This window comes from Hemiscyllium ocellatum, chromosome 9 (genome assembly GCF_020745735.1).
Source record: "Hemiscyllium ocellatum isolate sHemOce1 chromosome 9, sHemOce1.pat.X.cur, whole genome shotgun sequence".
Classification (NCBI taxonomy): domain Eukaryota; kingdom Metazoa; phylum Chordata; class Chondrichthyes; order Orectolobiformes; family Hemiscylliidae; genus Hemiscyllium; species Hemiscyllium ocellatum.
Genome location: NC_083409.1, coordinates 85,163,455 through 85,185,606, shown reverse-complemented (window position 1 = coordinate 85,185,606; position 22,152 = coordinate 85,163,455). Strand labels below are relative to the sequence as shown.

Here is a 22,152-nt window from a genome sequence, read left to right as displayed (position 1 = left end):
GGCAGATGAATAGTTTCTGGTGGCTGTGAGTGCTCTGATCCATTTTCAGATTGTGCAGCAAACAGCAAATCGGCACAGATCTGGGCACCTTCGCAGCTGAGTACTGCACAGCATCAAAATCTGCTTCAACACCCAATGCTGTTCAGTGTTACACCTGTTGGCAGAGGTGCTCTCATTACATGAATATTTAGTTAGTGCTTGGGATTTATCAGTGCAGTCATAGCAGAGGTGTCCATTGTCATCTAGAGTCAGAAATCTGTATTGTCTTAGTTCTTGGATTGTAGACATATACTGCAGGTTTCTGGATAACAAGTACAAAGTGTTGGAGACATGATGCCCAATGAGGGAGTTAAATTTTTGCCCATTCTTGAGCAACCAGGAGAAAGTGAGGACTGCTGATGAGGAGATTATGCTCGAAATGTCGACTCTTCTGCTCCTCGGATGCTACCTGACCGGCTATCTTTTCCAGCACCACATTTTTTGTCTCATTCTTGAACAACCATAAAGTGTAAATGAGGGCTTTACATCGGCAGGTTTGTAGTCAAAGGCGACTTGGATCACAGGGAAGGTCACCAGCCTATTAAATACAACAACCATCTACCTCTTTCCACTTTCTGTTTGCAGATTGTGCCAGTCATATGTCCTATGTGCACAGAGAATTAGGATATATGAGTTATATCAGCTGAAGTAACCTGAAGGTCTCTGGCAAGAAAAATTAATGCCACTGTGGCCTTGACAACCACATTAAATGCATGGGATCATGTGACATTTCAACCTTCACTCCATGAAGCCAAAGATTTCTTTGACAACCTCTTTAGTAAAGTGCAGCCTCCTTATGAGCTCAGGCTGGATCACCTGAACATAGCAGTACTGGAGTCTGAAGAGAATGGGTGGAGAAGGTATTTGCTGAGATAAGACATTATCCATTTACAATAAAGACAACACAAATTTCATTGTGCAACAAGTGGGTTATGAATCTTTGGACTTCTCTTTGAGAATATGCAAGACAAAAATTACTTTTGCATTCTCAGGGAATTGAGAATTATCATGATAACGCAGTAAGTTGGTGGTAGAAGACGAAACACAATCTCCGAGTAGTGGAACGAACTCAATGGATCTAATGGTGCACACTTTCCGTGATTTATGTATCCACACAAGCTGAATTGAGACGACCCAAAGTGATCTTATTTCGACTTTTAGAATTCCCTCCCCACCACTGGTTCAAGTTTATGATGTTATTCAAACCCAAATTAAGTTACATCCTATAACTCATACCTAAATAACTCATATGTTGAGTACATATGAAAAAAATTCATGTTAATTAAACTTTTTATATTGTACTCATCAGGACAGAAGCAAGAATGCCGAAGTTCAAAGGGTGTAATACATTATACTGTAGAAGAAAAGGATGTTGATTATTTGGCAAATTAACTATGATTGGTTGAGCCATTGCCGCAGTGTAAGAATTAGAAAACTGGTGTAACCACTCTTTAATAGTTTAAAAAAGCAACACTTGGGCTACTGGGGATCTCTGCACAGCACCATCTATTTGGGCAGAGATGGTGTCATCTGGTGCTGCATGCAAGAAATTCCTTACATAACTTAAAGCTCTTCAGCCCTCAAAACTAGGCTTAATGACTTTGTGTCTTTTTTGCATTAAAAAGAGTACAGACAATATTTCCTCAGTGAACTCATGATGGCAATGCCTCAACTAGAGTCAATTTGCCAACAATCAGCCATATCTTTTCTTGCGATATAAAGTGCTACTGCTTTTGAAGTTTGGGATGGGAAGTGGGAAGTTGGGGCAGCACGGTAGCTCAGAGGTTAGCACTGCTGCCTCACAGCGCCAGGTACTTGGGCTCAATTCCAGTTTTGGGCAACTGTGTGGAGTTTGCACATTCTTATGTCTACATGGGTTTCTACCAGGTGCTCAGTTTCCTCCCACAATCCAAAGATGCACAGGTTAGGTAGATTGGCCATGTTGAAGTGCCCCATAGTGTGTAGGCTATGTGGATTAGTCTTCCTGTCCCGCCGCACCAACCAGTACCCTTCCACTGACACCCTCCTTCGACTGACTGAACTGGTCCTCACCCTGAATAACTTCTCTTTCCAGTCCTCCCACTTCCTCCAAACTAAAGGAGTTGCCATGGGCACCCGCATGGGCCTCAGCTATGCCTGTCTCTTTGTAGGATATGTGGAACAGTCCACAACTACACTGGCACCACCCCCCACCTTTTCCTCCGCTACATCGATGACTGTATCAGCGCTGCCTCGTTCTCCCACGAGGAGGTTGAACAGTTCATCAACTTTACCAACACCTTCCATCCCGACCTCAAATTCACCTGGACTGTCTCAGACTCCTCCCTCCCCTTCCTAGACCTTTCCATTTCTATCCTGGGCGACCAACTCAACACAAACATCTACTATAAACCGACTGACCCCCACAGCTACCTGGACTACACCTCCTCCCACCCTGCCCCCTGTAAAAACTCCATCCCATATTCCCAATTCCTTCGTCTCCGCCGCATCTGCTCCCAGGAGGACCAGTTCCAATACCGTACAGCCCAGATGGCCTCCTTCTTCAAGGACCGCAGATTCCCCCCAGACGTGATCGACGATGCCCTCCACTGCATCTCTTCCACTTCCTGCTCCTCTGCCCTTGAGCCCCACCCCTCCAACTGCCACCAAGACAGAACCCCACTGGTTCTCACCTACCACCCCACCAACCTCTGTATACAGCGTATCATCCGCCGTCATTTCCGCCAACTCCAAACGGACCCCACCACCAGGGATATATTTCCCTCCCCTCCCCTATCAGCGTACCGCAAAGACCTCATTATAGGAAGAATGTGGAAGCTTCAGAAAGGGTTCAGAGGAGATTTACTAGGATGTTGCCTGGAATGGAGGGAAAATCTTACGAGGAAAGGCTGAGGGACTTGAGACTGTTTTCGTTACAGAAACGTTTGAGAGGTGACTTAATTGAGACATATAAGATAATCAGAGGGTTAGATCGGGTGGACAGTGAGAGCCTTTTTCCTTGGATGGTGATGGTCCTTTGTGACTCCCTCGTCAGGTCCACACCCCCCACCAACCCAACCTCCACTCCCAGCACCTTCCCCTGCAACCGCAGGAAATGCAAAACTTGCGCCCACACCTCCTCCCTTACTTCTCTCCAAGGCCCCAAGGGATCCTTCCATATCCGCCACAAATTCACCTGCACCTCCACACACATCATCTATTGCATCCGCTGCACCCGATGTGGCCTCCTCTATATTGGGGAACAGGCCGCCTGCTTGCAGAACGCTTCAGGGAACACCTCTGGGACGCCCGGACCAACCAACCCAACCACCCCGGGCTCAACACTTTAACTCTCCCTCCCAATCCACCGAAGACATGCAGGTCCTTGGACTCCTCCATCGCAAGAACATAACAACAGGACGGTTGGAGGAAGAGCGCCTCATCATCCGCCTGGGAACCCTCCAGACACAAGGGATGAACTCAGATTTCTCCAGTTTCCTCATTTCCCCTCCCCCCACCTTGTCTCAGTCGATTCCCTTGAACTCAGCACCGCTCTCCTAACCTGCAATCCTCTTCCTGACCTCTCCACCCCCACCCCACTCCGGCCTATCACCCTCACCTTGACCTCCTTTCACCTATCACATCTCCATCACCCCTCCCCCAAGTCCCTCCTCCCTACCTTTTATCTTAGCCTGCCTGGCACCCTCTCCTCATTCCTGATGAAGGGCTCTGGCCCGAAACGTCGAATTTCCTGTTCCTTGGATGCTGTCACCTGCTGTGCTTTAACCAGCAACACATTTTCAGCTCTAGTCTTCATAAATATAAGGTTACAGGGATGGCATGGGTGTGATGCTCCTTGGCGGCACGGTGGCACAGTGGTTAGCACTGCTGTCTCACAGCACCAGAGACCCGGGTTCAATTCCCGACTCAGGCGACTGACTGTGTGGAGTTTGCATGTTCTCCCCGTGTCTGCGTGGGTTTCCTCCGGGTGCTCCGGTTTCCTCCCACTGTCCAAAGATGTGCGGGTCAGGTGAATTGGCCATGCTAAATTGCCCGTAGTGTTAGATAAGGGGTAAATGTAGGGGTATGGGTGGGTTGCGCTTCGGCGGGTCGGTGTGGACTTGTTGGGCCGAAGGGCCTGTTTCCACACTGTAAGTCTAATCTAAATGTTCGATGGACCGAATTTCAAAACTACTGGGATCCTATGACTCATTCTTGCATCTATCATGAAAAGTGTATGTCAAACCTTTTGGAAGAAGCAACAGAGTAAAGAGTACTGGACTAATGATAAAATTCTTTGCAGAGTCGATGAACAGAGATATCTCAGTGTCCATATACATAGATCCCTGCAAGTTGCCATCCAGGTTGATCGGGTTGTTAAGGAAGCATACAGTGTGTTAGTTTTTATTAGTAGAGGGATTGAGTTTTAGAACCATGAGGTCATGCTGCAGTTGTACAAAACTGCACTTGTGGACTACTGCATACAGTTCTGGTTACCTCATTATAGGAAGAATGTGGAAGCTTCAGAAAGGGTTCAGAGGAGATTTACTAGGATGTTGCCTGGAATGGAGGGAAAATCTTACGAGGAAAGGCTGAGGGACTTGAGACTGTTTTCGTTACAGAAACGTTTGAGAGGTGACTTAATTGAGACATATAAGATAATCAGAGGGTTAGATCGGGTGGACAGTGAGAGCCTTTTTCCTTGGATGGTGATGGTTAGTACAAGAGGACATAGTTTTAAACTGAGGGGTGATAGATATAGACAGATATCAGAGGTAGTTTCTTTACTCAGAAAGTAGTAGGGGCGTGGAACGCATGGCCTGCATCAGTAATAGACTCGCCAACTTTAAGTTCATTTAAATGTCCGTTGGATAAACATATAGATGAAAATGGAATAGTGTAGGTGAGATGGGCTTCAGATTGTTGCTCCAACCTGTGAAACCATCGAGGGACTATACTGCATTGTAATGTTCTATGTAGATCTTTTGTTCTTAAATTACAAGCCTAAAAGGCATAAACAACATTCACATTTAGAAACTACTACAATCAGACTTCAAGTGTTTTGTTTCTCACCTTTGCCATCACATTCAGCTGAGAGATAATTGGCACCAAGTCTGAAAGTTTTTCACTTTTTATATTAATAAATTAAGGAAAATAAAGCCAGCTATGGGTCTATTATGTTTTAAATCATATTTTTAGTGTATCCTGTCCAGTTTACAAAAATACATTGGTCCATAGTTTGCAGTGAGATGTGGGAGTACGAGTTCCCCAACTCTACAATGGTGATAGAAGTTAAATGTGTTTCTGTAAAGGGTCCGGATGGCTGACAGGTCCACCAGACGCAACTCCACATTATGTTCTGTCTCTGCTACCTGAACTGCTCTCTCCACCACATACTCATTTTGTAACTGGGACAGGCTACATGTTGAATAGATGATTGATCCTCCAGGCTTTGTGGCAAGAATGCCAGAACTGGGAAAAAAAATAAAGAAAAATCAGCTGGAGATAATTTGATAAAACTTGAGAAGTTCACAGGAAATGCACATTAAATAATAATCAAATAGCAATATGCCAGAGTTGCAGATTGGCAGAGCAGATTTGTAAAACTACAGTGGCAGAGATCAGCAGAAAGTGCATATAGGTACATAATTCTCAAAAGTGCTAAATTTGAGGAATGCTCTTGGAGCATTAGGGATAACTTGAAAATGGAATCAGGCATTTTACCTGAAAACTGAAAATACAGGAATAATCAAAAGGTTAGACAGTAAGGTGGAGAGAACAGACTTTCAGTGATAGGTTCTTACTCAGAATTGGAAGATATTGCAGATGACCATCTTATGAGGAAACAGAACTGCAAACTGGAGGAAGAAAGGAAACAACTGGACAAAGGAAAAGAAATAACCTGTAAAGCAGCAAAGTGGAAAACAGGAACTAATTATATGGCAGGATTGTCATCAGCACAAAACAGGCATGTTAATTATGAATGGAAGAAATCCTGAGTTAGGAAGGAAGTCTGTGAATTTGTCAAGAGAGAATAAAGAAAAGTGGGCCGGACTATGAGTGGGCATGGAGGGGAACTGTTGAGAGGAAGAAGAATAATGTTACATTAATGCCATTAGCAAACATCACCTGATCATCACACAGACACTCTCTTTCTTCTGGGAGTTACTGAATCATGCACAGGAATACCAGGCGACATTTTTTAAAAATCCTTTCTCCAGCTTGTTTGAGATCACTATAGATTGGGGAAATTACTTCTCATCACAGCTATGTTTCACCTGGCCAGAATCACGGAAAGGTGCAACAGGTAAAACAACTGCACACACAGGAAAATAAAATTACACAGGTATGGGGTGACCAATGAATGAGGTTGCAGAGCAAAATAATAATAATACTCACAGCAGTAACTGGGTCTGCAATAAAGGAAGCTTCTGTCGCTCTTTAAGCCGTAGTCGACTAAAGATATTATTGTCTTCCTCAAGTACCGAGTGTCTATCAGTTGTACAGGGTACATCAACTAACACCTGTAAATAGAATAACATTATCAATTTATTGCAGAAAACCTTTCAGAAGAACAGCTAGTGTTCAATATTTCTCAAATTAGATTAGGATGTAAATAAAAATTTATATTTGCCTGGAGTCCTTTGCTATTCAACTTAGTATGGATGGGGTTAGTACTCAGACTATCACTCAGGTTTCTGTAACCAAACACAGAGCTAAGTGAGATTGGCCCAATGAAAACTTCCTGTCTGATCTCTTTTCCCCTCGTGGTTTTCTTTTCATCCCATCATATTAAGTCATGGTCAAGATATGGATTTTTTTTTACACAGGGAATTACAAGTTGAAATTGGTTCTATTGTTCTATACAGCAGCATACATACAAGAGAAAGAATGGTTTGTATTTATCTGGCATCTTCAAGCCATCACAAAGTACTGAATAGTGACAAATGATTTACACACACATCCCTACAACAGGATGGGACCATTCGCCACAGCAGATTCGCCGCCAACGATTAGCCACTGCCCTTTGACCACCAAGGACGCTTAGCCACCACCCATTGGCCACTGAAGATGATTCATAAGTCGTATATTTTGAATATTGGTGGTATATAAAATTGTTGTTATATCGGTTAAAGGTAGTGCTTGCGTTGTTTCAGTAACAACTCAACAACAGACGTGGCAGTAGCCGAAGGGCACCTTTGTTTCCCCATGATATGTGGTCGGTCAATGAGACAACAATAAACGATGAAGATCGCACAAATAATCACGCTGAAGCCGCTCATCAGAGTTGCTTTTGACCTCAGAGCTCACCACCCAACCATATGGAAATGTATTGGAACGTTAATGAAAGTGCAAAAGGGGCACGATTTATATATGGCACAGCTGATAGTGGGTTACCCACCACAAATAAAGCTAAAAAAGTATCGAGACGCAGACGATAGAATAAAAAAAAATTGTTCTTCAATACGACGAAAGAGATTGTTTGGAATATCTTAAAGGAATAGCACATAACTATCAAATGAACTGAAATTTCATTGTTTAATATTAATGTGAGATTTTACTGCCATTATAAAGATTTTTAAAATATATTTCCTTTTTCTGGTAAAAGTTTGTAACTCATTTGTAAATATAAACTAATCAAATGATATTTATTTTACTTTTTTTAAATCAATATGTAGTATGTAGTTGTATAAATAAAGGGGACTGAGAAGTATGAAAGAACAGGCGGGAGGGAAAACAATCAGTACATATATATATTTCCGGTGGTGAATAGTCTGCTGAGGTCAAACAACCCCAGTGGAGAAATGCTGGCGGAGAACCGGCAGTGGCTAATCATCGGCGGCGAATCTGCCGTGGTGAATCATCACCAACCCCCCTACAAACAGCAATGCTACAATAACCAGACAACTCACAGGTTTCTTTGTTACATTGAGGGAAAATGTTGTCAGACCACCAGGGAGATTTGGCCTGCTCTTCAAATTAATGCCATGGGACACTTTACGCCGACTTAAGAAAGCAGTTAAGGCTTACCACTTCATCTGAAAGCAGCAGCTCCGACTAGTCAATGCCCAACACATTGAGTTTTATTGGGGTGTCAACCTGGATTACAGAAACGTTGAAATTAAGGAAATGGAAGATGGTCATTTGGACCATCCTGTCTGGACTGGCCAAAAAGGTGCTGTCAAGCCTGAACCCACTCTCCACTTTTTGAATTATAGCATTGTACAGAATTCCAAGAGCATGTTCAAGTATTTTTAAAAATGCAAAGAGTTTGTGCCTTCATCACCCTTTCAAGTCATGAGTTCCAAATCGCCCTCTAGGTAAAATATTTCGCTTATGAGCCCTTTTCCAATCGCTTCAAATCCATGGCCACAGAGGAATGATTTCTCTGCTGAGGGAATGGATCCTTCTTATCCATATTATTTACTTCCCTCAGGATTATATACACCTCAATGAAATCCCCCCTAAGTCTTTTCATGCTCCTTTAATTCTCTGCATGCTCCTTTAAAGCAGGATCACGTATGTGTTTCTATGTGAGGGTTCCCTGTAATACTGACAAAGTGCCAGAGGTCCTAGCCTAACCTCTGAAAGACATTCTTGGTTAGTACTATCATTAAGCAATGTTGTTACTGGTACATGCCAACAGAAATAATGTATTCATAAGGTAATTTATAATAAAAATTCAGAAAACTAAGGAATAGCTGGTCTCATGCATATCACTAGGATTACTTCAAGAGATCCACTAGAATATAGAACCAAAGTTTGAAAACACTGTTGTGAAGATCTAAATAACCCCAGATATTTTGACAGTAGTCAATTATTTCAATCCAACCATTCCCTTCCATGGAGTACATGCCAAGGTACCTTTTTTCTCGTTTGTGCATTTTCTTTCCACTTAAGAATGAAACACGTTTAACTTTTGTAAGTTAATCCCTATCAGCCTTTCAATCAGGAGGCCAATAGATGTAGCCAGGCATGCAGTATCTGTATAAGACACTCAGTGACAGATTAAATAAGCAGGTAAAAACAATGACTGCAGATGCTGGAAACCAGATTTTGGATTGTGGTGCTGGAAGAGCACAGCAGTTCAGGTAGCATCCGAGGAGCAGCAAAATCGACGTTTTGGGCAAAAGCCCTTCATCAGGAATAAAGCTTTATTCCTGATGAAGGGCTTTTGCCCAAAACGTCGATTTTGCTGCTCCTCAGATGCTGCCTGAACTGCTGTGGTCTTCCAGCATCACTAATCCAAAATCTGATTTCCAGCATCTGCAGTCATTGTTTTTACCTAGTTGATTTTAACCCTACTGCGAATCCTCTTGCAAGGATGCTAGCCTTGAAGAAGTTTTCCTCCTCTCTCTACAAGAATCTCAGGGAGTCCCTCTCCCACTGCAACTCCCAGGTCCTCTGCCCTGAAGCTCTTCAACCATGTCCTGAAACAAACTCGCTACCACAGACACATTTGCTTCCCCAGTGCCTGCCTCCGTAACCAACTCATCCCACATGGACTCCGGACCACCTTTAAACCAGCAGAGTTTGAACCCGAACAGGATGAACAATACAGACTACAGATTCAAAAACACCAGATTAAATAAGCAGGCAAGTCTTTCCAGTCTGCACTGCTCCAGTTTAAAAATGATAAATCTCATCTCTGTACAGTGCATGGCTACAGAATCTTGAAAGACTCACTCAAGTCAAGTTGAGGCACAATGGGATTAAGCCTCTTGATGATCTGGGCGAAGTCAAGTAGGCTGGTATTTGGGATAACCAATGTTTGTTTTAAAAAGACTGCTGGAAGTTCAGTTAAGAAACCTTTCAAAATAACTCAATACTAGTCTATTTGTATTTTGAAAGCAATTGGACTTTTGTTTTTACTTACCTAAATCTCACTAACATTCATCACACAATATACTCACCCGGTCAAAAGTGTTCCTCTCTATTTCTCCCCAGAGTCTGCCATCAAATGATGTGATCCGTAGCCTGTCCTCTGTACGGAGATTCTTTGGGACATAACTATGAAGAATTTTATGTAGTCTGTTTAATCGAGATATAGATATATCATTGATTGCGAGATGTCCTGTTCCAACATAAAGAATAAATGCAACATTTATTTTCATTCTTCAGCATTACAGAATAATTCACAATTTAGTAGTAATAAAAAGTGATATAAAATGTTACTAGCATTTTCTCATCTTTGTCTCCCAATGCAATATTTTTCTTTACTAAAAAAGTTCACATTTATATAACTCCTCTCATTATCTCAGTAAATCTCAGGGGAATACTTTTTAAAGCTTAGTCAAGACTACAGAAGAACTTAGATTATCCGAAGGACACAGGTGGGCAGCATTTTGTTCAGTTAATCGAATGCCGGGTAACATAGTTTAGCCGAAATCGGGGCCTTGCAACCTTGCTGGATAATCCGATATTCGGATAATCAAATGCCAGATAGTAAAGGTTCCTCTGTATGTTGTTTTAAGTGCTACTGAAATGAGGAAAGGTTGTGACGTTAAATGCAACATTTGCCTGGTCTGCAGCATCAGCATCATGTTCCCAGGTAATGAACAGTACAATTAAAGGTAAAGATATGTGAACACAACTGAAATTTTAATATCTTACAAACCCAATATTAATAGCTGGTTTCAGTGGAACTTCAAATCACAGGCAGTTTTGTGCAGAGATTTGCATTCACTAAAATCAGTATGAAATGATCCAAATCTATACCATGTTAGATCCTTCTAACAGAGAGGAGGTTTTTAATCCCATCAATCTCAGGTGCATTAGACAATGTTCCAAATATAGTCAGATCTCATCTTCCTTCTATACTTAATCTCCTAATGTGGTCAACGCTAGACACCAATGAAGGTAATGACTCATACAGACATTTCCATAAATATCTTCCATTCCAATTCAATATATCTTTTCATTTTACAAAGAAGATTTATTTTGTCTATTTTACTGAAGAGAAACTTACAAATTGCACCCATTAATTTAGAGCCATGTTTGAAATTATGAAGCACATCATATTACATGATGGATCATCGTTCAAATGCCACTGAAGAAGCTGGATGATAACTAGTTTGTAGCAAAAATTAATGGTGACCTTGCCTTTCCAGGAATTCACTCCATTAATGATACTCTATAGTTATTCTGTCTTCAGCATTTACATAGTTGAAATTTTTCCACTCCCAAAGAAGTAAAACAGAAACTGTTTACTCACGACAGCATTCTGTCTGCAACAGTGCAAGGGACTTTCCACCAGGCGCTGCACAGAGGTCAAGGACTGTGTGACCTGGCCGAACATCCAGAGTAAGTACTGGGAGGAGCGATGCAGCATCCATCAGGTAATATTCCAACAATCTTAAACCATCTGGTCTGAAGTTAGGCAAAATAACGTATCAGAGTATATTATGACAAAAGCAAAGGTCCTATGGTTTCCAACATCTAGATCCATAGAATCATACAACACGGAAACAGATCCTTTGGTCCAACTCATCCATGCTGACCAAGTTCCCCAAAAGTAAACTAGTTCCACTTGCTTGCATTTGGCCTGTAATCCTAGTTCCTGTCCACGTCTTTTAAATGTGGAAACGGACCGGCATTTTTCTCTGGCAGTTCATTCAAAATGCAAACCACCATCGGTGCGAAAACATTGCCCCTCAAATCCCTTTGAAATCTTTCTCCTCTCACCTTAAAAAATGCCCCTAGCTTTGATCTCCCCACCGTACAGAAAAGACCTTTGCTATTTAACTTACCTACACCTCCAAGATCTTATAAACCTCTTTAAGATCACCCTTTTACTGCCTATGCTCCAGTGAAAAAAGTTCCAACCTATCCCACCTACCTTTAATCACGCAAGCCTCAAGTCACGGCAAAATCCTTGGAAATCTTTTCTGAACTCTCTCCAATTTAATAACATCCTTACTATAGCATGACAACCAGAACTGTACACAGTACTCCAAAAGTGGCCTCACCAAAGTCCTGCACAATCTCAACATGATATCCCAACTCCATCACTCCATGGTCTGAACACTGAAGGCAAGCATGCTAAATGCCTTCTTAACCACCCTGTCTAGCTGTTTCAAAGAATCATGTACCTGCACTCCTAGATCTCTCTGTAGACAACACTACTCAGGGCCCTACTATTAACTGTACAAATCCAAAATGCAATACCTCATATTTATACAAATTAAACTCCATCTACCACTCCTCAGTCCATTGGCCCAATTGACCAAGGCCCCTTTGTAATCTTGATACCCTTTGAGAGGAAGAGATTTTCAAATCTTCCAAAAGTATCTATGCTTTGCTTTTGGAGCAAATAGTTAATTTGAGAAAGAATTGTTTTCCCTCCAAAATAGATTGTGTTCATTTATCGCCATTCTGCTCTAGATTTACTAATACAGATTGAGCCAATATCTGTTCGAGTTTAGAAGAACGAGAACTGATCTTATTGCAACATTTAAGATCCTGAGGGAAGTGTGAATGCTGACAGAACATTGTTCCCTTATGGCAGTGACTGAAATGAAGAAACAGTTTAAAAGAATGGGGTTAACTATTTTATATAGGGGACACTTTTCTGACAGAGTGTGATGTAGGCAGGATCATTCATTATTTTTAAGGCAGAGGTCAATATGTCCTTAACTAATAAAGGCATCAATAGATATCAAGACTAGGCAGAAAAGTAGTTGGAACCGCAATCAGATCAGTTGTGATCTTTCTGATTGCTGGAGCAGACTGAAGAGGCTGACTGGCCTTTTCCTCCTCCTAATATGCTGTTAGAGGCAGCACAGTAGTTCAGTGGGTAGCACTGCTGGCTCACAGCACCAGGGTCCCAGGTTCGAGTCCAGCCTTGGGTGACTGTCTGTGAGGAGTTTTCACATTCTCTCCGTGTCTGCGAGGGTTTCCTCCCACAGTCCAAAGATGTGCGGGTCAGGTGAATTGGTCATGCTAAATTGCCCATAGCCAGAGGGAAATGGGTCTGGGTGGGCTACTCTTCGGAGGATCGGTGTGGACTTGTTGGGCCAAAGGACCTGTTTCCACACTGTTCTAATCTAATCTAAAAATGTTCATATTACATTCTTTAAAAAGTGTTAAATCAATTTAAACACAAGTCTAAGATGAAGAAGTTAATTGAGTAATTTGTTAAAATGACAGTTTCAACTAATAAAAGGGGACAGCAGTGGATGTTGCCGACATGGACTTTACTAAACCATTTGACAAGGTCCCTTATGTTTGCTAGTCCATAAAATTAAGACACATGGGATCCACAGTCAGTTGGTGAGTTAGATACAAAGTTGGCTCAATCACAGAAGACAGGGGGTCGTTGTAGAGGGGTATTTTTCTGACTCGAGGTTTGTGACCAGTGGTGTTCTGCAATGAAAGCGGTTGGAACCTCTATTGTTTGTAGCATATATAAATAATTTGGATGAAAGTGTAGGTCTAATGAGTAAGCTTTCAGATGACATGCAATTTGAAGTTGTGGACAGCAAAGACAGTCGTCAAAGGATACAACAGAATTGAGATGAATTGGAAAGTTGGGCAGAGAAATGGCAAATAGAGTTTAATCTGATAAGTGTGAAGTGATGCATCTTGGAACGTCAAACACAAGAGGAAAGTATACAGTAAATGGCAGAACCCCTCGGAGCATTGATACAAATTAGTCAGGAAAGACTAAAGAGAGAGCTAAGAAGAGCTAGGAGGGGACATGATAAGTTGTTGGTGGATAGAATCAAGGAAAACCCTAAAGCTTTCTATAGGTATAGCAAGAATAAATGAATGACTAGTTAGATTAGGGCCAATCAAGGACAGTAGTGGGAAGTTGTGCATAAAGTCAGAGGAGATAGGGGAAGCGCTAAATGAATATTTTTCATCAGCATTCACATGGGAAAAAGATAATGTTGTCAAGGAGAATACTGAGGTGCAGGCTACTAGACTGGATGGGATTGAGGTTCACAAGGAGGAGGTGTTAGCAACTCTGAAAAGTCTGAAAATAGGTAAGCCCCCTAGGCCATGTGGGATTTATCCCAGGATTCTCTGGGAAGCCACGGAGAAGATTGCCGAGCCTTTGGCTTTGATCTTTATGTCACCATTGTCTACAGGAATGGTGCCAGAAGACTGGAGGACAGCAAATGTGGTTCCCTTGTTCAAGAAGGGGAGGAGAGACAAACCTAGCAATTATAGACCAGTGAGCCTGACTTCAATTGTGGATAAAGTGTTGGAAAAGGTTATAAGAGGTAGGATTATAATTATCTAGAAAGGAATAAGTTGATAGCACGATGGGACGTAACTTTAAACAGAAGGATGATACATGTAGGACAGATACCAGAGGTAGTTTCTTTACTCCGTTAGTAGTAGGGGCATGGAACACACTGCCTGCAACAGTAGTAGACTCGCCAATTTTAAGGGCATTTAAATGGTCATTGGATAAACATATGGACAAAAATGGAATAGTGTAGGTTAGATGGCCTGCAGATTGGTTTCACAGGTTGACACAACATCGAGGGTCAAAGACCCTGTACTGTACTGTAATGGTCTATATAGAGAGATCTTGGAGTGCAAGTCCATAGCTCCCTGAAGTAAATAAGGTGGTAAAGTATGGTATGCTTGCCTTTATTGGTTCAGGCTTGGAGATAGTGAGGACTGCAATGCTGGAAAGTCAGAGTGATAAAATGTGATGCTAGAAAAAGCACAGCAGGTCAAGCAGCATTAGAGGAGCAGGAGAGTCGATGTTTTGGACAGGACTCTTCATCAGGATTGGGGTTAGGGTTAGTGAGAGTTATTGGTTAGGACACTGAGCATAAAGGTTGGCAAATTATGTTGCAGCTGTATAAGACTTTACTTAGGCTACATTTGGACTAATGTGTGTGGCTTTGGGTGCCACACTATAGGAAGGATGAGGAGGCTTTGGGAAAGATGCAAAAGAGGTTTACCAGGATGTTGCCTGCTGGGAGTGTATTTGTGAAAAGGAGAGGTTGGACAAATTTGGATTGTTTTGTTAAAATGTAAGAGGGCAAGGGCAACTGGATGGAAGTATATAATATTATGACAGCATGGAGAGGGTGGATAATTGGAGTCTTTGTCCCAATATGAAATGTTAAATACTAGGGATCATAGGTTTAAGGTGATAAGGGAAGGTTTAAAGAGATGTGTGAGGGTGGTAGGTGCCTGGAATGCACTGCCATGCAAGCTGGAAGAAGCAGACGCAATAGCAATGTTTAAGAGACATTTAGACAAACACATGAACAGACAGGAAATAGAGGGATAAGGACCACGTGCAGGCAGATGTGATTAGTTTAGAATGGCATCATTTTTGGTGCAGATCTGGTGAGCTGAAGAGCCTGTTCCTATGCTGTGCTGTCCTGTTCTATGTTCTAAAGGATGTCTTTCATCTGAACTTAGGTGTGACACTTATAAAGACAATTATAAATATAGCGGATTAGTTTTAACTAATTAGTTAAGCCTACAGGGTAACAGGTGTTATGTTCATGTGAGGATTAAGAATTCAGGTACTTCTGCCTGCAACAGACAAGGTACGTGTAAGATATCCAAACTCAGCAAAGTAACCAGTAAAAATGGCACAACAGATAACTGTTATTCCAGCAGAGGTTCACGAAGCATCTGGATGAGCTGACTAGTTATGGAATATTTGTGGCGAGGAATACTTTTAGAAAAGTCTATGTAAAGGTGGGTCATCCTACAATTGCAGAAGATGAATGAAATGGAGAAAATGGTTTGGTTGACAACGCATAGAAATCATAGAGTCATAGAAATATACAGCATGGAAACAGACCTTTCGGTCCAACTCGCCCATGATATCTGACCAGATATCCTAACCTAATCTAGTCCCATTTGCCAGCACTTGGCCGATATCCCTCTAAACTTTTCCTATTCATATACCCATCCAGATGCCTTCTAAATGCTGTAATTGTACCAGCCTTGACCACTTCCTCTGGCAGTTCATTCATGCACGCACCACTCGCTGCGTGGAAAATTTGCCCCTTACGTCCCTTTTATATCTTTCCCCTCTCACCCTAAATCTATGCCTTCTCGATCTGGACTCCCCATCCCAGGGAAAAGACCTTGTCTGTTAATCCTATCCATGCCCCTCATGATTTTGTAAACCTCTATGAGGTCACCCCTCAGCCTCCAACACTCCAGGGAAAACAGCCCCAGGATGTTCAGCCTCTCCCTGTAGCTCAAATCCTTCAACCCTGGCAACATCCTTGTAAATCTTTTCTGAACCCTTTCAAGGTTCACAACATCTTTACGAAAGGAAGGAGACCAGAATTACATGCAATATTCCAAAAGTGGTCTAACCAACATCCTGTACAGCCACAACATGACCCCCCAACTCCTATACTCAATGTTTTGACCAATAAAGGAATGCATATCAAGTGCCTTCTTCACTATCCTATGTACTTGCAACTCTACTTTCAAGGAGCTATGAACCTGCACTCCAACGCCTATTGGTTCGGCAATACTCCCTAAGACCTTACCATTAAGTTTATAGGTTCTGTTAAGATTTGCTTTTCCAAACTGCAGCACCTTGCATTTATCTAAATTAAACTCCATCTGCCACTCCTCAGCCCATTGGCCCATCTGATCAAGATCCCATTGTAATCTGAGGTAACCTTCATCGCTGTGCACTACACTGCCAATTTTGGTGTCATCTGCAAACTTACAAACTATACTTCCTATGTTCACATCCAAATCATTTATATAAATGACAAAACATAGTGAACCCAGCACCAATCCTGTGGCACAACATTGGTCAAAGGCCTCCAGTCTGAAAAGCAACCCTCCACCACCAGCCCTGTCTTCTACCTTTGAGCCAGCTCTGTATCCAAATGGTCAGCTTTCCCTGTATTGTGAGATCTAACCTTGCTAACCAATCTCCCATGGGGAACCTTGACGAACGCCTTACTGAAGTCCATATAGATCACATCTACTGCTCTGCCCTCATCAATCCTCTTTGTTACTTCCTCAAAAAATTCAATCAAGTTTATGAGATATGACCTCCCATGCACATGTTGTCTATCCCCTAATCAGTCCTTGCCTTTCCATATACATGTAAATTCTGTCCCTTAGGATTTCCTCCAACAACTTGCCCACCACTGATGTCAGGCTCACCAGTCAATAGTTACTTGGCTTGTCCTTACAAACTTTCTTAAATAGTGGCACCCCATTAGCCAACCTCCAGTTTTCCGGCACCTCACCTGTGACTATCAATGATACAAATATCTCATCAAGGGGCCCAGCAATCACTTCCCTCGCTTCCCACAGAGTTCTAGGGTACACCTGACCAGGTCCTGGGGATTTATCCACCATTATGCGTTTCAAGACATCCAACACCTCCTTCTTTGTAATATGGATATTTTTCAAGATGTCACAATCGATTTCCCTACATTCTATATCTTCCATGCTGTTCTCCACAGTGAACACTGATGCAAAATTTTTTTTAGTATCTCCACTATCTCCTGCGGCTCCACATAGGCTGTCTTGCTGATCTTTGAGGGGGCTTATTCTCTCCGTAGTTATCCTTTAATCCTTAATGTATTTATAAAAACCCTTTAAATTCTCCTTAGCTATATTTGCCAAAGCTATCACGAATTCCCTTTTTGCCCTCCTGATTCCCTCTTAAGTATTCTCCTACTGCCTTTATACTCTTCTGAGGATTCACTCAATCTCCCCTATCTATACTTGTCACATGCTTCCTTCTTTTTCTTAACCAAAACCTCAACTTCTCTAGTCATCCAGCATTGCCTACACCTACCATCCTTTCCTTACAACCTAACAGAAATGTACTGTCTCTGGATTCTTGTTATCTCATTTTTGAAAGCTTCCCATTTTCCCGTCACCCCTCTACCTGCGATCACCTGCCCCAATCTGCTTTTAAAATATCTTGCCAAATACCTAGGGTTTAGAGGGTATAGATAAAAACAATGACTGCAGATGCTGGAAACCAGATTCTGGATTAGTGGTGCTGGAAGAGCACAGCAGTTCAGGCAGCATCCGAGGAGGAATAAAATCAACGTTTTGGTCAAAGGCCCTTCATCAGGAGTACAGGCAGAGAGATAAGTGAGAGGAGGGTGGGGGTGGGGAGAAAGTAGCATAGAGTACAATAGGTGAGTGGTGGAGGGGATGAAGGCGATAGGTCGGGGGGGGGGGGGGGGGGGGGGGAGAGGGTGGAGTGGATAGTGAAAAAGAAGATAGGCAGGTAGGACAAGTCAAGGGGACAGTGCTCAGCTGGAAGTTTGGAACTGGGGTGAGGTGGGGGAAGGGGAAATGAGGAAACTGTTGAAGTCCATATTGATGCCCTAAGGTTGAAGTGTTCCGAAGCAGAAGATGAGGCGTTCTTCCTCCAGGCGTCTGGTGGTGAGGGAGCGGCGGTGAAGGAGACCCCAGGACCTCCATGACCTCAGCAGAGTGGGAGGGGGAGTTAAAATGTTGGGCCATCGGGCAGTGTGGTTGATTGGTGCGGGTGTCCCGGAGGTGTTCCCTAAAGCGCTCTGCTAGGAGGCATCCAGTCTCCCCAATTTAGAGGAGACCGCACTGGGAGCAATGGATACAATAAATGATATTGGTGGATGTGGAGGTAAAACTTTGATGGATGTGGAAGGCTCCTTTAGAGCCTTGGATGTAGGTGAGGGAGGAGGTGTGGGCGCAGGTTTTGTAATTCCTACGGTGGCAGGGGAAGGTGCTAGATGGGAGGGTGGGTTGCAGGGGGGCTTGGACCTGACCAGGTAGTCACGGAGGGAACAGTCTTTGCGGAAAGCGGAAAGGGGTGGGGAGGGAAATATATCCCTGGTGGTGGGGTCTGTTTGGATGTGGCAGAAATGTCGGCGATGGTTTGGTTTATGTGAAGGTTGGTAGGGTGGAAGGTGAGCACCAGGGGCGTTCTGTCCTTGTTATGGTTGGAGGGGTGGGGTCTGAGGGCAGAGGTGCAGGATGTGGACGAGATTCGTTGGAGGGCATCTTTAACCAACGGTAGGGTTCTTAGTAAGGTGGAGGAGCAGAGGGATCTTGGGGTCTATGTTCATAGCTCTTTGAAAGTTGCAACTCACGTGGATAGAGCTTGTAAGAAGGCCTATGGTGTATTAGCGTTCATTAGCAGAGGGATTGAATTCAAGAGTCATGAGGTGATGTTGCAGCTGTATAGGACCTTGGTAAGGCCACATTTGGAGTACTGTTTACAGTTCTGGTTGCCTCACCTTTGGAAAAATGTGGAAGCTTTGGAGAAGGTGCAGAGGAGATTTACCAGGATGTTGCCTGGAATGGAGAATAGGTCGTACGAGGATAGGTTGAGAGTGCTAGGCCTTTTCTCATTGGAACGGCGAAGGATGAGGGGTGACTTGATAGAGGTTTATAAGATGATCAGGGGAATAGATAGAGTGGACAGTCAGAGACTTTTCCCTGGGTACAACAGAGTGTTACAAAGGGACATAAATTTAAGGTAAAGGGTGGAAGGTATAGGGGGGATGTCAGGGGTAGATTCTTTACCCAGAGAGTGGTGGGGGAATGGAATGCGCTGCCTGTGGGAGTGACAGAGTCAGAATCAGAATCATTGGTGACCTTTAAGCTGCAATTGGATAGGTACATGGATAGGTACTTAAGCTACGACAAATGTTCTGCACAACATCGTGGGCCAAAGGGCCTGTTCTGTGCTGTATTGTTCTATGTTCTATGTAACCACGTGGGAAGGTGGGAAGGGAGGGCATAGGTTTAGGGTGAGAGGAGAAAGATATAAAAGAGACCTAAGGGGCAACATTTTCACGCAGAGGGTGGTATGTGTATGGAATGAGCTGCCAGAGGAAGTGGTGGAGGCTGGTACAATTGCAACATTTAAGAGGCATTTGGATGGGTATATGAATGGCGGGGAGGGGGGGGGGGTTTGGAGGGATATGGGCCGGGAGCTAGATTGGGTTGAGATATCTGGTCCGCATGGACGGGTTGGACCGAAGGTCCATGTCCATGCTGTACATTTCTATGACTCTATGACTTTCCTCAGAATTAGCCTTCCTCCAACTTTTAGGTCCACTCTTTCCTTTTCCATCACTATTTTACAACTAATAGAATTATGGTAACTGGCCCAAATGCTCCCCCACTGACACCTCAGTCACCTGCTCTGCCTTATTTCCCAAAAGTAGGTCAAGTTTTGCACCTAAGAATCATAAAGATGTACAGCATTGAAACAGACCCTTCAGTCTACTCGTCCATGCTGACCAAATATCCCATAAACCAACCTAGTCCCACCTGCCAGCACCCGATCCATATCCCTTCAAACCCTTCCTGTTCATATACCCATCCAGACACCTTTTCTACTAGATACATCCAATCAATGATAAAAAGTTATGGATCTTGACTTTCCCTGGTTTGTGTGAGAACATTTTAGAATTAGAGTGACAGACTAGCTGGTAGGTTTTCTCCTAGCTAACAGGATATAAATGAAAGGAAAACCAACTAAAAATGTTGTTTCACAGAGGCACAAACGGCAACTGAAAAGTGGAATAGGATTCTTGAGTCACAACCTATCAATTTCACATTGTAATCGACTATTATAAGACGGCCAAAAGTTGGCTTGATACTTTTCCCTATTTCGTATTGTATTGGGAGTTTAGCGACCCTAAACTTGCGAAGGTCGCATAATAAAATTGAAATCTATACTCCACCTGATCGAAAATGTGACTATCAACTGATCAAACTTCGAAGCAGTACGAGGCTCACACTACAAAGTACCTTGCAGGCTTAAAACGGGTGGTGTCTCCCCTCGGAAATGTGAAACACTTGAGGTTTGGGCTGATGGGTATGGGCTGCTTCATATCCGGGGTGGATGGTGATTGTTCAGCCGTGCAGTCATCGCTGAACTCTGAGGGCTCTGGATCAGAAGGCCCAGGAGCTGGCGAATCCTGGACTGCCCTCGGCTGAGAGTCTGTGTGTGGTGTCCACTCCGGCCACTGACTCCGAGCCTCGTACACGAAGTCTCTGGCCTTCACCCGCTCCTCAAACTCCTGGATCACTTTCTCCACGTCCCCGAAGCCGTTAAGGAGTGCAGCATATTTCTGCTCGCAGAGTAGAGCGAGGCGGATGGAGGGCCACAGGTCACCAAACTGCAGGCTGTAGTTCATGTCCATGCTCTGCAAAGCCAGCTGTGTGCTGGGGACCCTGGGCAGGGAGGAAGCCTGGGGGCCGACAGCAAAGAATCATTACTGGGGGTTGTTTCGAGCCCAACCCCCTCACAGTCATACTCCGCGCAAATTCCTCTCTCACACCACTCACCCATTTCTTCTTGTAAATATTCCGCCGCTCCAGTCTCTGCCACTGCCGCAGTTTCACGATTAAAAATTCCAGTCGGCAACTCGATCGTCTCAGCGCCGCCATCTTGTCGCTTCACCCCGGTCCGACCAGAAACTCGGACCGTGCCACAAACGTTCCGCCTCTTCCATTTGGTAGATGGTGAAGTGGTATTGTCACTCATCTGGTGATCTAGGATCCCAAACTAATGTGTAGTACATAAAGTTCAGAATGCAAAGACATTCTACAGTCCTTCCCCAGTCCGGCCTACATGTTTAATTGTTTTTTTTCATAAATAAAGCAAAATACCTGAGAATGAAAACAGAAATTGCTGGAAAAGCTCAGCAGGTCTGACAGCATCTGTGAAAAGAAATCTGAGTTAACGTTTCTGGTCGAGTAACCCTTCTTCAGAGCTGATGGTAGCAAGGAAAATAAACTGACATTTTCCTAGCGACCATCAGTTCTGAGGAAGGGTCACTTGATCCGAAAAGTTAACTCAGATTTCTTTACACAGATGCTGCCAAAGCTGCTGAGCTTTTCCAGCAATTTCTGTTTTTGTTTTTGATTTGGAGCATCCGCAGTTCTTTCAGTTTTTATTCAAAATGCTGTGGGTGCTGGCAACTCAAAATAAAAACAAAGTGCTGGAGAAACACAGCAAGTTTGGCAGTATCTGTGGAGAGAGGAACAGAATTAATATTTCAAGTCAGAGTGATTTGGAGATGCCAGTGTTGGACTGGGGTGTACAATGTTACAAATCACACAACACCAGGTTATAGTCCAACAGGTTTAATTGGATGCACTAGCTTTCTGAGCACTGCTCCTTCATCTTGTAACTCAAGTCAGAGTGAC

At 43.3% G+C, this 22,152-nt stretch overlaps 1 protein-coding gene across 1 annotated transcript; it reads right to left on the bottom strand.

The window, feature by feature from the left end:
• Nucleotides 1-5,193: 5,193 nt before the first annotated feature.
• On the bottom strand, nucleotides 5,194-21,402 carry nsun4 (NOP2/Sun RNA methyltransferase 4). The gene is made up of 6 exons (XM_060829896.1): nucleotides 21,289-21,402; nucleotides 20,749-21,191; nucleotides 11,234-11,388; nucleotides 9,933-10,093; nucleotides 6,418-6,542; nucleotides 5,194-5,490 (listed from the first exon to the last, which is right to left on the bottom strand). Exons 1-6 carry the CDS (start codon nucleotides 21,388-21,390, stop codon nucleotides 5,214-5,216), a joined length of 1,263 nt encoding a protein of 420 aa, XP_060685879.1. The 5' UTR covers nucleotides 21,391-21,402; the 3' UTR covers nucleotides 5,194-5,213.
• Between the last annotated feature and the right edge of the window lie 750 nt (nucleotides 21,403-22,152).

Bases quoted from the DNA above. Each gene is read 5' to 3' on its own strand.
- nsun4 (XM_060829896.1), bottom strand. From the start codon at position 21,390: ATGGCGGCGCTGAGACGATCGAGTTGCCGACTGGAATTTTTAATCGTG. The intron at 11,389-20,748 runs GTACTTTGTAGT...GCCTAACTTCAG, and splicing joins ACCCGTTTTAAGCCTGCAAG to ACCAGATGGTTTAAGATTGT. The intron at 10,094-11,233 runs GTGAGTAAACAG...ATGTTGGAACAG, and splicing joins GTTGCAGACAGAATGCTGTC to GACATCTCGCAATCAATGAT.